Here is an 18,082-nt window from a genome sequence, read left to right on the forward strand (position 1 = left end):
CTCTCAACACCTTCTGCATCAGGGAGCACATGAGTTGAAGGGCTAACGTGCTCCGGGTTGGGCCAGGCATGGAGACAGGGCTAGCATAAGTATTAGGGAACCAATCTGGGATGAAGCCCCATTTCTGTGGCCTCACAGATACATCATTTGCTTCTTCAACCCTGAGTGTTTCTCTTTTGGCAGTGATGGTATCTGACCAGATGTGCTTTCAGGCTCTTTACAGCTCTAGCTTGTTATGAAAAATCCTTTTCCAAAATGAAGGGATACTGTAAATGTCTACAGAGTATATAAATATAAAATATCTACTCTGCTCTTGAATACTGTGATAGCATGTTTACTATATCATAAAAGAGGTATTTAGACTTGATGTGACAATCAAGAACATAAGAACTCAGGAAATCTTCTAAATAAATCTTTTGACAGCAGATACTAGGAAGCTTCAGGGTGGTGGGTGTGGACTGGGTTACTCATTACACTGCTAACCACAAAGTCAGTAGTTTGAACCCACCAGTCACTCCTCAGGAGAAAAGTGAGATTGTGTGTTCCGGTAAAAGCTTTACACCCTCAGAAACCCTAGGCAGCTATTATGTTCACCCTATAGGGTTGTGATGAGTTGGAATGAACTTGATATTAGTGAGTTTAGGTTTGGGATGATGACTAATTAACAACAACAACAAAAAAAAAACAACAAAAAATGGCAATTTGATTCCACTGAGTCTCCTAAGAAGAAGGGTCTGGCAGCGTACTTCCCAAACCCCACGAATCTGAGTTTTACTCAGACACACGGGGTCACATTGCTTGGTGGCAACTGGTGTGGTTTTGTTGTTGTTGTTGTTGTTGTTGTTAGGTGCCATCGAGTTAGTTCCAACTCATAGCAACCCTTTGTACAAAAAAGCAAAACACGACCCACACCTGTGCCACCCTTACACCCTTGCTATGTTTGATCTCATTGTTGTAGCCATTTGTCCATCCATCTTGTTGAATGAAGGTCCTCCTCTTTTTCACTGGCCCTCCAAGGACTGACCTCTCCTCATAACATGTCCAAAGGACATGAGATGAAATCGCCGTTGCTTCTAAGGAGCATTCTTGCTGTGCTTCTTCCAATATGCATTTCTTCATTCTTCTGACAGATCTTGGATCTTCTTCAATAACACCCTAACACAAAGGCATCAATTTGCCTTGGTTTTCCTTATTCATTTTCTAGCTTTCACATATATATTGAAAATATCATTGGTTTAGGCCCGGCACACCTTATTCCTCAAGGTGACATTTTTGCTTCTAACACTTTAAAAGAGGTCTTTTGAAAAAGATGTGCCTAATACAATATGTCATTTGATTTCTTGGCTGCTGCTTCCATGGGTGTTGATTGTGAATCCAGGTACAATGAAATGCTTCACAACTAAAATAGAGAGTGACTCTTTATTCTTTCCAACTTCTTTTGATACTTCCTGCATTATTCAATACTTTGTCCATGTTGTCATTGTTAAGTGCTGTCGAGTCAGTTCTGACTCATAGTGAACCTGGATAGGATTTCTAAGAAATGACTGGTGGATTTGAACTGCTGACTTGTGGTGAGCAGTCCAGCGCTTATTCCACAGCACCACACCAGGACTCCATTTTGCCCATAGAGTTCTTCAGTGTTGCACCTCAAGGCTTGAGTTTTTTCATCACTTCTTCTCTCTTGGTTTTCTAACTTCAGGTCTTTGCATATTTCATTATAGTACTCTACATTGTCTTCTCCAGCCACTCTTGATACCCCGTGTCTGCTCTTTTAATTTGTTATTTCTTCTACTCTCTTTAGCTGCTCTGTATTCAAGAGCAAGTTTCTGAGTCTCTCCTGACATCCATTTTGACCTTTTCTTTCTCTCCTGTCTTTAATTACCTTTTGCTGTCTTTATGTATGATGTTCTTGATGTTGTCCCACAACTCCTCTGGTCTTTGGTCATTGGTGTCCAATATGTTCAGTCCTTTCTTGAGATTTCAGGTGAGATATACTAAGGGTCATGTTTTGGTTCCAGTGGACTTGTTTTAATTTTCTTAAGCTTCAGCCTGAACCTGCATATGAGCGTTTGATGGTCTTTTCCACGGTCAGCCACTGCCCTTCTGTTTGACTGATGATATTTAGCTCCTCCATCATTTTCTCCCACAGATGTAGTCAGTTTGATTCCTGTGTATTCCCGTCTGTTGAGGACCATGTGTATAGTGATCACTTAACATTGTTGAAAAAGGTTATTTCAGATAACTAGTTCATGAGTTCATACAAAAGTCTGTCATGTGATCTCTAGCATGAATTCCATCACATCTCCAAGGCCATGTTTTCCAACTAGTGATTTGTCTCCTTTGCTTCCAACTTTCACAATCCAGTCACCAGTAATTATCAGTGCATCTTGATTACAGGTGTTTGACCAACTTCTGACTGAAGAAAAATCTTCAGTTTCATCTTTGGCATTAGAGGCTGGTGTGTAAGTTTGAAGAATTGTTGTATTAACTAGTCTTCCATGTTGTTATTGTTGTTTTTACATACTACCGAGTTGGTTAAGGTTCATAGCAACCCTGTATAGGGCTTCCAAGGAGTAACTGGTGGATTTGGACCACCAACCTTGCAGTTAGAGGTCCAGTGTTTATCCTACAGCACCACACCCCGACCCCCTCTCCCTTGTAGGCGTATGGCTGTTATCCTGTAGCTGACAGTATTGTACTTCTGGAGAATGTACTTTTTGACAATGGATGCAATGCTCTTCAGTTTGTCATTCTTGGCATAGTAGACCATATGGTTGTCCAAGTCTAAATGGTCAATTTCAGTCCATTTCAGCTCGCTAATGCTGAGAACATCATTCAAGCCTTGCATTTCATTTTTGCTGACTACCAGTTTTCCTGGACTCAGATTTTATACAGTCTGTGTTCCAATTATTAATGGATGTTTGCAGCTGTTTCTTTTCATTTTGAGTCATGCCTCATCAGCAAGTGAAGGTCCCTTTCATTAAGTTCCGCTCTACTTTGAGAAGGCAGCTCTACCCCAGTCATCTTTTGAGTGCCTTCATTCTTGAGGGACTCATCTTCTGCCACACTCTATCATACAATGTTCTGCCTTCTATTGAAAAGGTTTTCACTGGTCAGCTTCTTGTTGTTGTTGTTGTTGTTTAGGAGTAGATTGCCAGGTCTTTCTTCCTAGTCTGATATAGTCTGGAAGTTCAGCTGAAATATGTTCACTCTTAATCCTGCTGGTATTTGAAATACAAGTAGCATAGCTTCCAGGATCATAGCGTGTAGTTGAGGGGAGGATATCTCAAAGAGCTTAGTGGAAAACAGACATTTTTTAAAAAGTCACACAAATATATAAGTAGTTTATGATAAGTATTCTAAAGCCATGTCATTCCTCAGCTCTTCAGTATCACCTGGAGGGCTCGTTTTAATACTGGCTGCCTCTACTGCCCTCAGAGTCTTGGCGTACCACTGTAGGATAAGCACTCAACCACAAGGTTGGTTTGAACTGCAAGGTTGGTTCAAACTCACCAGCCATTCCTCAGAAACCCTATACAGGGTCACTATGGGTTGGAACCAACTCCACGGCACTTAACAACAACATACAGCCCTTATTCCCATCTCATGCAGTAGGCCAGATACAGCCCAAGAATGTGCACTTCTGAAAAGATCCAGGGAGCGCTAATGCTGTGCCTCTCAAGGAAAAGATACTAGAGGCCTTGAGAGTTTAACTTGGGATGGGAGAGGGGGGCAGCAAAGGCTTCTCTGAGGAAGTAACGCTGAGGCTGAGAAGGGCTCAGTTGGAAAGAAAAGGTGGAAGAGCATTTCAGATGAAGGCCCCACCTGCCTCGGAGGACAGAGAGAACAGAGAACCACAGGGCAAAGGCAGGGTGTGGAAAGGAGGGGAAGCCGGCCCATGAACACTAGACAAAGGAAGTTTTAGACAAAGGAAATGCTGTGATCACATTTGTGCTTAACAGAATAGCCAACTATGGTCCATATAACTATCTACCTACCTACCATCCATCCATCAATCTGCTTTCTCCCCTATCTCCATCCTCTTGACCCTGCCAGCCTGGCCAGCTCATGGTGCATCTAAGGACCTGAGCAAACCATCCCCTCTTCAGTCCCTGACCTGGCCCAGACTGCTTTGGTTTCTGCAGAGAGACCCTAACTCATCCAAGTCTATGTACACGTCTATGCTCCAAACGCAGGAGTTGCTGGGAGTACAAAGACGCCTTCTGACTTCTCTTTGTCTTCCATTCCATATGGACCTTTTCACATCTGAGAAAAGTGTCACCACCATTTGTATTTGAGTGGGAAAAAGAGGAATTTATGGCTGAAGTTGAGGCTTCTCTAATTCTCCATCAGACAGAGAGAGGGTCTCATTGTGGAGATGACTGTAAATAAATTCAGCCTCTTCAGTCCAAGAATAACAGAAGGGTGACAATGAAGTCTGTATGCATGGGTCTGTGTCACAGACAGGATCCTGCTTTGGCACCAGGCCTGAGTTAGGGTGGGAGTTGCATTAAGCAGAGCTAGTGATTTTCCCATCGTCAGAGTCTAATGGAGGTGGTGGGGTGGCAAGACAGAAGGAATCCTGGGTAGCCAATAAGTCCCAGGACCCAGCGCTGACTGTGGCCTCAATATATGAAAATACTAGACTCTCTGTACATGTCAATGCCAGTCACCCCCAGAGCAGTCCCACTTACCCTCAGTAGGGGTCCCTCAGAATCACAGGATGTTGTGAGTGGAACCCTGGCCCCATAAGCCCTGTTACCCATGGACTAGTTTTGAGAAAGTCTTCCTCCATGGCTTCCTCTTGACCTGGGGAACCTCCAGAGGACATTTTTAGGGTAACATCACTGGAGTCTCAGTAGTGGAGGGTCTGTGGTACAGAGTGGGCAACTCATTATCCAGGGCATCCAAGGAGTCGCCATTTAAACTGCAGCATCTTTAGCCTGGAAGTCCTGGTGTGGCGCTCTGTGGGTTAATGCGCCAGACTGCAAAGCCATTTGAACTACAAGGTTGGTGGTTCAAGCTCACCAGTTGCTCCTTGGAAACCCTATACAGGGTCACTATGGGTCGGAACCGACTCAACGGTTATTAACAACAACAACAAATCTTTAGCCTGAGACTGAGGGCTTCATAATGGTAAAAGCCACACTATGCAAACATAGAACTATCAGGCTAACTCCGTTCCCGTTTCCATCCAATGCTTTTCCAGTGGTCAGTGGCTCCTGAGTCTCTGTTAGTGGAACCCTTAGATGTGCCCAGGGAATGTGCTGCCTCTACCAAATGTCTGTTAATTCCATCACCTTCTTAAATGTCTGTTGAACTCAGTGTTTTGCAGGTCAGCCTACCTTCTCCATGTACTTATTTTGAAATTCAAAATCATGCTTGGGCTTTTTTTCCCCTGAAACCACCTTTCAACTGCGTTCTCTCTTCTTCTCCACACAGGAAGCCTATGTCATGGCCAGTGTGGACAACCCTCACGTGTGCCGCCTGCTGGGCATCTGCCTGACCTCCACGGTTCAGCTCATCACACAGCTCATGCCCTTTGGCTGCCTCTTGGACTACGTCCGTGAGCACAAGGACAACATCGGCTCCCAGTATCTCCTCAACTGGTGTGTGCAGATTGCAAAGGTAAATTGTCCCACTGGGATGCTCACAGAGGGAGGGCTGGCTTTGACATTTCAGTCCCTGTCCCTGCAATCCTGAGAATGATGCGGGTCCTTAGCAAGAACATCTAAAGAAAGCAGCAGAGAGAAAGTGGGAGAAAAATAAAGCCTAGTGGGAAATCAACAGTGAGGCCCTCCATCCAGGGATAACCAAGAGTTTCCCAAGGTGATAATGTGTACATAGGACGCACACTTTTGTTTATTTTGAACCATGGTGTGTTGATTATTTGTTGGTTTGGAATCAGTGGCTAGTCCACTTTGATGTTGAAAATCTAATTGCTGAGCTTCATTCTATTCTTGAATGTTCGATGTGGTTTGTAGCATTCTTGTTTGTTGTTGTTGTTGTTGTTGTTGTTGGATACTATTGTCATTTGGAATAGAAGAAGAGGAATGATGGTTTACATGCAGCAAAGGACTCAAAAACAGGGCAAGTAAGCCAGGCTAGAGGCCAGAGTAGGGTTCAGAAATGGCTTGACTATGAGGAATGGGCAGGTGCTATGACAAGACCTGGGTGTGCAGATGACAAGACTGATTGAGTGAGCAGGTGCTTCCGTTGCTTAGCTTGGTTTCCATAAATGTCCCCTTGCTGACAGGATTGGTCTGAGCTTGCAACAATGGCCAGATGGCCCCACCAATGTGCTGAGGACAGGTTCAGTGCTATGAACCAGGTATTTAGCAGCTCACCTGCCTCAAAGGACTCATGCTGTCATCTCACGTCGCTCTTGTCTCAATCCCAGCATTCATCAGTTACTTGCAACCCACCTTTTTTGTTTGTTTGGTTTTGACCCCTAACAATAGGTATACATTTTTCATTCAGTTGAATATAAGGAATTTGTGGTTAAGCTCTCTCATTGACCTTCACCCACCTCAGAAAATAAGGCAGGTTGTCAAAAGGTGTGCCGGTGACCACCAAGCCAAGGAGCAAATCAACCACCAGGACTTGACCAGTGCCACCTGTCCACTTGGTCCTGCTGAATTGTCAGTGAGGATGCCCTCAGCTGCCTCCCATAATTCCCATCAGACTTAGAAGGTGATTTATAAGACAAACAAAACTTATTTTAGTGAATGCTCTTCTGGCACCTACTCTTGGCTCATGATGTCAAAAGGCATCCTATTGCTAGGAACAAAGTTGCTGGGATGAGGCAGGCTGAGGTTCTGATGCCATGTTGGCCAAGAACGAGGTTGCCTCCCAGGATAACCAGACAACATCACCATCAATGTCCTCTACCGCCAACTGGTGTTGATATCTTGGTAATAGGCTCTGACTAGTTTAGGGGGAGGCTATGGTGAGCCTTCTGGTGGACTTCTCGTGTGGGTTAATGCGCTAGACTGCAAAGTCCGTTTGAACCTCAAGGTCAGTGGTTCAAGCTCACCAGCTGGTCCTCGGAAACCCTATACAGGGTCACTATGTGTCAGAACTAACTCAACGGCACTTAACAACAACAACAATGGTAAGCCTGGAGTAGATTCTGCCCCCTTGTTTCATTATCTTTTTAACGCTGGTTTATTTACGTCTTTACTTGAGTTGGTTCCCACTTCCCTGAAGAGGGAGTGTGTTCTTTCAGAGCAGCACCCTGCCTGCACCTCCCACTAACCTCTCCACATGACTCACAATGTCCAGTTTACTAGGGGATGCCCAAGTAGGTAGCGTCGTCTCTCTTAATTATCTCACGTGGATTCTTAGCTTCAACAACGTGACTCCATGGGTAGGAGAGATGACTCACACCATCACTGCGCGATGTCCAAGTGACCATTTCACCTGAAGGACCACAGAGTGTTGGTAGATTTCTATCCAATACACAACTAACTCGGGGAGTTGGTAGACTATAGATTCAAATCTTGATTCTGACCTTCATTAGCTATGTGACCATGAATAGGTTGTTTACTCTTTTTGCACCTAGTTTCTTTGACTGCAAATGGATTTCTACCATCAGTCTTTCTGTACAATGAAGATAAAATAAATTCGCCTCTGAGACGCACCTACCAGACTCTAACATACATCAGGTGATCACTGAATATTCATTCTCTTTCTTCATTCTTTTTCCCGTATTTTAGCTAGATTGTTGTTGATAAGTGCTGTCAAGTCAGTTCCGACCAGTAGCAACCCTGGACAGGGCTTCCAAGGAGCGGCTGGTTAGCTTGAACCACCGACCTTGCAGATCAAACTGACTTTGCAGTCCAGTGCATTAACCCACCGCACCAGACTAGGTTTGAGTAAGGACTAAACTAACAGAACAGAGTTCCTAGTCAGTGTTTTTTAATCTAGTTCCCCATCAATGTCCATAGTTTGGTCTTCCATCAACTTCATCATCTCTTGTTCCAGAACCTATTGTACTTGAGGTACCTTTGGTAAGTGGCTTTTTCCCTCACCCTGTCTCCAGGAACATTATTGCAAAGTCCTGAATAAATAAAACTGTCCAGGCTCTGCTTCATCTATCATTTCCCCAAACTTTTTGGACAAGAGATGTCTAGTATTCTAATGCAGATTAGCAACCCTCGTTGGTTAAAGAGCTCAGCTGCTAAATGAAAGATATGGCAATGTGCTGCTGCAAAGAGTTCAGCTTTGGAAACCCCATGAGACAGTTCTAGCCTGTCCTACAGACAGGGTCACTATGAGTCAGAATTGACTCCACAGCAAAGGATTTGGTTGTCTGGTTTTAATGCAGATTAAGATCTCAGAGTTTGCATTTTCTGACAAGCACTGATTTGTTTCTACAATACAACAGATGATGTAAGTGGTAGATCCTGTAGCCTAGACCCTGGTGGGATGTACAGGATCCCTGGCATGGGTGTGGTAGAATCTCGAAAGGAAAGTTGATTTGTGAATAATGTTCTCTGACCACCCCTCTGAGTACCAAACTCCACTGAGATTTATCATCAATTGATGAGTAAGAGTTAATAAGAATAAATTTGGGGGGCGGGGGAAGAGGAGAAAAACATTTTCCAATGATCCATTTATCAAGTACTAGAGAAACTTAGTTTAACGCAAGTACGTTTGAAAAAGTCTTGGGTGTGCTAAATAACCACATATATGTATAAACTATCAGCACATCTGTAGTGCTAAAAGGAGATGAGACAAACATTGGATGACTCAACCATGGATTATATGTCTAGGTGAGGGAAATGGTCACTCCACTGTGATGTAGCCAGAATATTCTGCAAGTTGTGGTAAGCGTGGCATGCCATGTCGTGAAAACCAGGTTAGTAAACTAGACGGTGTTCATAATAGACAAGCAGGAGTATGAGACACTACAAATGATACTAGTTTACCTAGAGTTAAATAGAGAGAGAAACGGAGGGCAGATAGCTATTCTACACCTTGGCATTTTGTTTTCTGTTACTTGAAGTTTACCCAGATGTTTGTGTTTTGGTTTTATCTTAACTGTGGTAAGTATATATATATATATAAAACACTACTTAGTGGCATTGTGATGTGTTCATCATCCTTATCTGTTTGCAAACATTTCAAAGGCTCAAACTCCCCTCACAGTGCTCCCCCTCCTCTTGATTGTTGGTGTTGTTAAGTAGTGTCGAGTTGGTTCTGACCCATGGCGACCCTGTATAGGGTTTCCAAGGAGCAGCTGGTAAGCTTGAACCACCAACCTTGCAATTCAAGCAGACTTCGTAGTCCAGCACATTAATGCACAGCACCACACCAGGACTCCTGATAGCCACTAATAAACTTTGGTCTTTATACGCATGCCTATTCCAGACATTACATGTAAGTGGGATCATACAATCTTGTGGAGGAGAACCTGACTTGTCCAATGAAATTTTAGACAGGAAATTTCCTCATTAGGTCCCGTAGGGCACTGCTCTTCTCCACACAGGCCTGCTTCCTTACTCTCCTGACTCTTCATGCAAGCATCAGGTTAGCATCTGCAAGCATAGTGGCACTGTGGGTTACTGTTCAAGACTGCCAAGTTGGTTTGAACCACCTGGTCAGTGGTCCAAGCTCACCAGCCACTCCTCAGAAACCCTATACGGGGTCATTATGAGTTGGAACCGACTCAGTGGCACTTACCACCAACCACCAACAGCAACACACACTGCTTATGGTCTCAGATGGGTAGTTCAGCTGCCAAGTCCCTCTTGCCCAGTCAGGGGACTGATGGCAACCTGTTCACCTCTAAATCGCCACACCTCCATACATACTATCTGCTAAAATAGACAACAGATCCAATTTCCATATATTGCAGTTACTTGATTTATTTTTTAAAAGTAATCCTTGCATCGTTAAACAAATAACAAATTAGAATGGTCTTAAAGAATCAGCTTAATTGGTCACCTTATAATACACCATTAAAAAGCCTAAAGTGCCTATGTTACTACAGAATACTCATCACCTTTTCTACATTTTACTTAGTTGTTTCATGAACATTCTTCTGCTAGCATTACGTATTGTGTGAAACACAAATGTAAGGAAGACAAAGTTTCTAATCTTCCAAAGGTGATAAACTGGTGAAGGAAACAGTCCATACAAAATGAAGAGTGCAGGAAGAATATGAAGTGTGGGGTAGGGGGAGTTGTGGGGAGGAGTTGAGTGTGAGGAGAACCAGCCTGCCAGTCCCAGCGAATACAGACTCCCAGGCAAAGTGGGCCAGGCCATCAGCCAGCCTCTGCCATGAGCCAAGTACTGGGCCTGGTACTGGGCAGACAGCACTGCCCTTCAAGAACACAGACGGCTATAGGCCAAACAGTGCTGTGGGCCAGAGTGAGAGGCCGTGGACATCTCCTGGTGGGAGGCAGAGGAAATGCCCTGTAGTCCAAGGGTCACTCGATGTTCCAGTGGATGAGAGTGCACTAAGCAGAGAGGAACAGAGCATCAGGTTCACTGACTAAGAGCTGTGCGAAGCTTCAGAGATCGAGGGGAGACTAAGGAGGAAGAGTTTCCTGCGTCAGGACCCATGAGCGCAGCTAAGAGGATGGCACTTCGTCACAAAGCCCAGGGGCCCTCAAGCATTTGATTCCTAAACAGATTCGTTTTAGGAAGTGTAGCCAAAGTCTGAGCAAGTCTGACGGTGGCCTAATTCAAGTCATGGCAAAAGCAGTCAAGGACTGGGCTCATTGCTCGAAACAGATGAACTCATTTAGTCTTTTGTTGGCCCCATTTCACATAGGGCCAAACAACTTGCCAAGGTCTCAAGCTAATACATAGCAAGAACAGGATTGGAACCTGTGCAGCCTTGCTCCCAAGATCACGTTCATCCGGCACTTGATGCGCCACCCCAGGGTTGAGCTAGAGAAAGTGATTCGCACTGTCCATCTCCCCTGTACAGACGGATGCCAGATCCATACAGTCTGTTTGGAAATAGGGAATCTGGAAACTTTTCTGCCTCTTCTCATTTGAATCTGCCAAAACCATGCACCAACTTCCACTTCCTGTTGTTGCTCTTGTTGTGTGCTGCTGAGTCAATTTCTACTTATAGTAACTCTATGGGACGGAGTAGACAGTTCCAAGGCTATAAATGTCTACAGAAACAGCCTGGCACATCTTTCTCCTGCTGAGACATTGGTGAGTTCAAACCGTTGACCTTTTGGTTAGCCAGCAAGTTACCTACTTAATGTATTGCCAGCGATCCTTTCTATACTTCTGACTTTCTGCCATTTTCCATATTAACCAAAGTTTTCCACATGTGATTTATAAAATAAAACTAAAATGGGTCCTCTTCTAGCCTTTCTTCAGGAACTCCTCCTAAGAATGGTTGTTGTTGTTGTTAACTGCAATCGAGTCAGTTCCAACCCATAGTGACCTCGTATGGCTGATAAGGTTGAACTGCCAACCTTGTGGTTCAAACTGACTGTGCAGTCCAGTGCATTAACCCATAGCGCCACACCAGGAGTTCCATAGAATCCTACAATGCCTGGGGAAACAGTCTCAAGAGATCTAACCCAACTACCCCCCAATGTTTTCTTCCTTTTCCATGTCCCCTGCTCGTCTTTTACACATATAAGTTCAGGTTGGCCTCTCAAATTATAGTAATGAACAAAAGGTAAATACAGAAAGTCCCGGGGTTATAAACAAGATCCATTCCTAAGTAAGTCCAAATTGAATTTGTAGGTAAGTCAGAGCAAGTTATATTTAGCTTTACTTTAGTACAAGATCAGCAGCTCTCCATGGTAGAAAGATGAGACTGTCTGCTCCCATAAAGATACAGAGTTCCTGTAACTCTAGAAGGTCAAGGTGGTGGGTTGTTGTTGTTTGCTTTGTTTTGTTTTATCTTTAGTTTTAGCATAAGAAACGGCTCCAATTCTTTTCAGTGATTTTAAAACCATACATGCAGCAATCAAAGCTGATTGTGATGAAGAATTTGTTGCCAGTAGGGCTTGATTGGGAGTCCTGGTGTGGCACTATGGGTTAATGCGTCAGACTGCAAAGCCATTTGAACTGCAAGGTTGGCAGTTCAAGCTCACCAGTTGCTCCTTGGAAACCCTATACAGGGTCGCTATGGGTCGGAACTGACTCAACGGCACTTAACACCAGGGTTTGGTTGATGCATTTGAGTTATGATGTTGGAGAAGAATATTGAAAATGCCATGGGCTGCCAAAAGAACAAAGATCCACGTTGGAAGAAGTGCAGCCAGAGTGCTGCTTGGAGGCCAGGATGGCCAAACTTCATCTCTCATACTTAGGACATATTGTCAGGAGGGACCAGTCTCTGGAGAAGGATATCATGTTTGGTAAGGTGAAGGGTCAGAGAAAAAGAGGAAGACCCCCCCACCCCCAACATTAGTGAGGTTGGCGCAGGATCAGTCAGTGTTTTGTTCTGCTGTGCATAGGGTCGCTATGAGTTAGTACCATCTCAGTGGCACCTAACAACAACAATAAGGCTTGGTTCAGTCGCTTCATGAAGGCAACTGTACATAACATTAAAGGGAAGATCCGAGTTGTCTGTTAGTTGGATACTCGTAACCTGAGGACTGCCTGCATGCTAAATTAACATGAGAGCTCCAAGAAGAATCAGGAAATGAGTTTCCCAAGAGACTCCACTGAAACTTATTCTTATATGACTTCCTGTGGTGTCTCTGTGTAGATTCTGTGAGCTCATAAATAATACTACGGCTCATATCTTCAGTGACTGCTTTTAAACTATAACCCTTCAGGATACTAAGAAGAGTTCTAACTCCCTTAAGATAACGTGGGATAGAGACCAATGAACTACACTGTGTTTAAGTTCAAATGAATCTAATCATTTGCTGGACCAAAATTATCTCTGACTCGTGTGCTCGAGAATGTGTAATCAGATTTATCTTCCCCTTTCCCGAGCCTACTTTTGAAGACTGATGTTGGAAGAAAACATCACCATCTGTACAAGTTGCTCTGGTCCTTTAAGAACTTGGACTTGAGGGAGGGTGGCGAGTGGGTTGGGGTGGAGTTCAAATTAGATGTATTAGATTCACACACTGAAAAGCACTTACTCACTGGCACAAGGCCAAGGTACTGAATTTTTTTTTTTTTTTTTCAACCCTAGCGGCCTTCCACCCAGCAGGCAAATTTCTCTTGGAGGCCCTGGCAGGGGAGTTAACAGACATGACGAACGTGGTGGTCCTGGGGAGGCAGAGGATTTGGGTCACCAGGTCAATTCACAACGGCACTAGTGCAGGCACCAAAAGATGTCTCTGTGTTGATGTGTTTGAATTGCCTGGAGTCAGTACTCCGAGTGTAAGCTCGTGGCGCCTCATTCATTCAGCAAACGTATAAATGTGTTCTCTGAGTACTGGGTTCTCTGTTAGGCACTGAGACGTTTGAAAGGGCACATGAACATTAGCGATGGCCATTAAGTGAAGCTAGATACATCCTCTGAAGTCCTCCTTTTAGGAGTAGTGAAATTAAAACACACACTTTAAAGGGAGTTGGGAAAAAGATTAGCTTCCGTGTGGAGGAACCTTGGATATGATGCATCAGTGCTTACGTGAAACCGTTCCATAGTGTTCACATACAAAGGAGATCTTCAGGAAATATGTGATGAAGGATGGAGTGAGAGTGAGAAACCAAGAGAAGAAAGAGTGAGAATCAAAGACAGATAGAGCACGCACACATATTAGCTCTGCAGCTTAGAAGGCCAGCTCTGGGTTTAGCAAGAAACCAAGTATAATTGACACATTTTAAGTGAGTAAGAGGTCACAATAGCTAATAAATGAGGCTTTCCTCCTTTATCAGAGACCCGCGAATCAAAGGGGAGATGAAGGCGCAAGCTTTGAAGGGAGATCAAAAGTCAAGGTGCCATCCTCTGTTTAGAGTGTCTTTTCAACAGCTTCTCCCCGCCCTGCCCCCAACCCACCACAGTTTCCAAAGGTCTGTTCCCAGGTGGGATTCATTGCCAGTGAATCAGTTCCTACTCCAGAGAGGAATCTGCGTATTTCGTCTTTCATAGACATGAACCCTATTAACATGGGCACTGGTAAATGAAGGAAAATGTTTCAATCAGACAGCATCTCAACCATTTGGGAACTTTCCAGATAACACAGACAAGAAGGGGTTAGTCATGAAACATGCAACACAATCTTTTTTTAAAAAATTTTCCCACAAGAAGAGAAAAGTATTCAAGGCCTCTGAAATAGTACTCAACAAACTCCTGATAGCATCTCTATGATTTCTGCTTTCATAGGATAACTGATTTTGCACAGAAAAACTTATAAACTTCACTCTTTGATACCAAGCCAACTAATAATTTTCACTTAATAGATTTACAAAATTTGAAAAAAAAATTAAGATTGCATCCTTATCTACATTTGCTCCAGAACTGCTCAGCAGAGACAAGTTCTCTTGGACATTACCAAATGCCAACCTGTTGACACAAGCTTGGCAGCCCCCGGTGTCTCTGTGCAAGGAACTGTAGGCACTACCTTTATATTATTTATAAACCCTCTAGTTGTTCTGTAGAAAGATTGGTGAATAGGCAAAATTGGTGAAGCTGTTTTTTTGCCTAGTCTGTGTGGAGAGTCTCTAAATCTCAGCTGCAAAGACAGTTGGAAACAGAGTCCTTTGAAGTCACTGGGTGGTACAAACTGTTGATGTGCTTAGCTGCTAACCAGACACGCACAGTTTGGTGTTTTGGGTGTCTCTGCTTTTTGTGGGGGGTCCTGGCCAAACACCTGGAGAGATGTTGTGTGAAGCAACAGAGAATAATGCTCAGCTACCAAGTTGTGAGGTTTTCGTGAAATATGATCCCTTCGCAGCCTATCCAGCCTGCCCGTTCCCTTCCTGCCTACAGTTCCTTGCACAGAGAAACCGGGGGCTGCCAAGCTCATGTCAACAGGTTGGCACTTGGTAATGACCAAGGGAGCTTGGCTCTGCCAAGCAGGTCTGGAACAAATGGAAGACAAGGTCAGAAGTGACCGCATCTGCCAGCAGGAAGGATGATATGTAGGATGAGGATCCTGAGGGTGGGGACTGTGGTTCTGGGGTGATGTTCCTGGAAATTCCCAGTGCAGAGTTGATGTTCCAGCATCAATTCAGATTACCACAGAATTGTGGAGGCATCCAAGGAGGTGGTGGGGAATGGCACATTGTAAAAGCGTAACCAATATCCATGTGGTTTCAATAACAAAATGGTAGAAAATAAAACGGAGCAAAAATCTTCGCTGGCAGTGAATTACATAAGGTAGTCCAGGAAAGCATGATGGTTTAAAAGCCTTGAGGATGACTGCTTTGCCTTGGCCTGGTGAGACTGGGAATGGTCCTTCTACTAAGCCAGGGAAGGACCAGATGGACACAGATGGTTCCAGAGCAAGCTACTAATCCACCTCCTATCCTGTCACTGCCCTCTCCTACTTCTTACTTGACTAACTAGATGGAGTAACGTTAATTAGTTATAGCTTCATGCACTGGTCTTATTAATTCATGCAGTAGGCTGTCAGTAATATTTACTATGTGCAATTTACTGTGTTTGTTAAACAAAGGGCAAGGTGGACTCTTCCACAGTCCCTACCTTGGAGGAGTTCAGAGCCCAGCCTGAACAGGATATTAAACTCTAGCATATGAGCACCTCCATCCCACAATGTGGGCTCCTTGGCCTCTTTGCTAGAGTCCAGATAGCTGCCCTGGCCAGGAAGCTGGTCAGCAGGCGAGACTCTCGGTGCCCTCACATTTTACCTCATCTTTCAGGGCATGAACTATCTGGAAGACCGCCGCCTGGTGCACCGAGATCTGGCAGCCAGGAACGTCCTGGTGAAAACACCACAACACGTCAAGATCACGGATTTCGGGCTGGCCAAACTGCTTGGTGCTGAGGAGAAAGAGTACCACGCCGAAGGAGGCAAAGTAAGGAACTGGCTTGTGGGTCAGGGAGCATTTTCCTGAAGGCAGAGACCCCAGCTTCCTACCTGTGAGCCAGCCACATGTTTGCCGCACTTTCTCACTGATTTAGGGAGCATTCTTAGAACACTGAGTGACATCACAGCAGAAGGTGGGCTGCTTTGAGAATGGGATTTTCTAGACTAGGGAATGAAGAGTTTTCCCTGAGGCCAGAGATAGTAAAGATTAGTTTCATTCCCTCTCCAGGTGATATTTAGCAAAGGTTAGGTTTCCGCTTTCCTGCCAGGAAATAATCTCCCTTCAGAAGTGTCCCTGGGAAATATAGCTCATTTGGTGGCTCACTGCTCTGGGGGACATTTCAGAAACAGGAACACTCTCTGTGTTGTTCTGCAAGCTCCCTGGGTCTCTGTGATTCTTGCTTGGGACTGACAGTGTTTGGGTTGGCTCCCTTCTCACCATCTATCTGCGGGGCTATCCAAGAGTGAAGAGAGGGGATCACGTCTCCCTTTACACCCTCCTGGGTGTTCTTCTACCCCCTCTCATTGCGTCAGCTACATGCATCTTAGGTTTCACTCTGGCCTGCATGTCTCAAGCAGCTGTCCACCCTGTGACCATAGGCAGTTGGACCACAGACAGGACCAGGCCCCCAAGCCACCAGCAGGTGCACTCAACTCAACCAGAACAGCCTTCAGCCTTAGTTTTCCTCAGCTGTCATTCATGAAACCCACTCTGTGGCTGCCAGAGAAACCCATACAGGCTCAGTTTAAAACCTGCTCCTTCAATAGGGAGGGGAGCCCAAGCTGAAGGCACTGGCCTGGCTCCCCTACATTTGTCACTTATTATGGGTCCCAGCGTGACTTAATGTTCTTCTACGGAGGAGAGCTAATCGTCGTCTTAATACTTTGTTTCTCATCATCCTAAGGTTCCTATTAAATGGATGGCTCTGGAATCAATTTTACATCGAATTTATACCCACCAAAGTGATGTCTGGAGCTATGGTGAGTCAAAATCCTGGTACTGATGAATTTGCAGAGGCTGAGCTGTAGTCATTGTCTGTTCACTTACATTATATGCTCTGTCATCCCAGGATTTTCTTTCAAGACAATGACTAATAATAGTGGAATTGTTTTTGCCTACCTATTTTGCAAAGAAAAATATGACAAAGGAAATTGGGTCCTTGAGGTACCTATGACCTTGTTTAAGAGAGGGGAAAAGCAGGAAGAATGTAGGTTAGGAAATGCCTCTAAAATTTGGCATATCGCCATGAAGTTGGAATAAATCAGAGGGAAGTGACAAATGAGGTTTCACATAGAAGAATTTCCAGCAGATAAATGGGAATCAACTCACTAATGGCTATTTTTGCATTCAGTGACTCTTCGTCTTTGTATATTAGAGGTAATGGCTTGACCAAAATTGCATTTGGAGGATATGGCTAAGGAAAGAGGAAATCGTTACTGATTTTAGCTCTAATAAGGACCATCTCCTGAGGATCTGATTGTCCATTTCCTCCCAGGCCCTTAGTAGGAGCTGCAGACGAGCTGCATGCTCATGGGATTCACTCCTCGTTAAACCTGCCTTGGATAAACGTTCCTACCTCACTGTCTTTGTGTAGATGATTTCCTTCGCCTGCAAGTTCCTCGCTGTATAAATAAAAACGGGGTGGGGGGAGGCAATAAAATGTCATTGACAGCTGTACCATTATCACGATTGGTTTTCCAGTTTCACAGCAATCTGCTGAAAGCTGGAAAATTCTGTATTACAGAGTATGAATTATCAGCTAACCTTAGTCAGTTCAAATATGGGGAGCTAAGGGGAGAGTCACCCTACCTCCATACAAATGTATATTTAAAAAAAAACAAACCATGGAATCAACTCTGACTCATAGTGACCCCTTGGGTATCAGAGAAGAGCTGTGTCCTGGAGAGTTTCCAAAGATGGATGTTTCAGAGCTAGATGTACAACCCTTTCTTCTGAGGTGCTTTGAGGTGGATTCAAATCTCCAACCTTTCAGTTACAGCCAAACACGTTCATTCTTTGTAGCACCCAGGGACTCCAGTGTGTATTTGGGGAGAGACATACTGCAAGGATTTCTAAGAGAAGTTTATTATCACTAAATCATTCATAATAGATACATTTATAATATATACATAATTAAAATATC

At 44.2% G+C, this 18,082-nt stretch overlaps 1 protein-coding gene across 1 annotated transcript in view; it reads left to right on the top strand.

The window, feature by feature from the left end:
- EGFR (epidermal growth factor receptor) overlaps positions 1–18,082 on the top strand; it is a 78,084-nt gene that overhangs the window by 48,898 nt on the left and 11,104 nt on the right. Inside the window, exons 19-21 of the mRNA XM_006861865.1 lie at positions 5,443–5,628; positions 15,772–15,927; positions 16,844–16,919. Of these exons, the coding sequence (XP_006861927.1) occupies positions 5,443–5,628; positions 15,772–15,927; positions 16,844–16,919 (418 nt within the window). The remainder of the gene's footprint in view (positions 1–5,442; positions 5,629–15,771; positions 15,928–16,843; positions 16,920–18,082) is intronic.

Source organism: Chrysochloris asiatica, unplaced genomic scaffold (genome assembly GCF_000296735.1).
Source record: "Chrysochloris asiatica unplaced genomic scaffold, ChrAsi1.0 scaffold00044, whole genome shotgun sequence".
Taxonomy (NCBI): Eukaryota; Metazoa; Chordata; class Mammalia; order Afrosoricida; family Chrysochloridae; genus Chrysochloris; species Chrysochloris asiatica.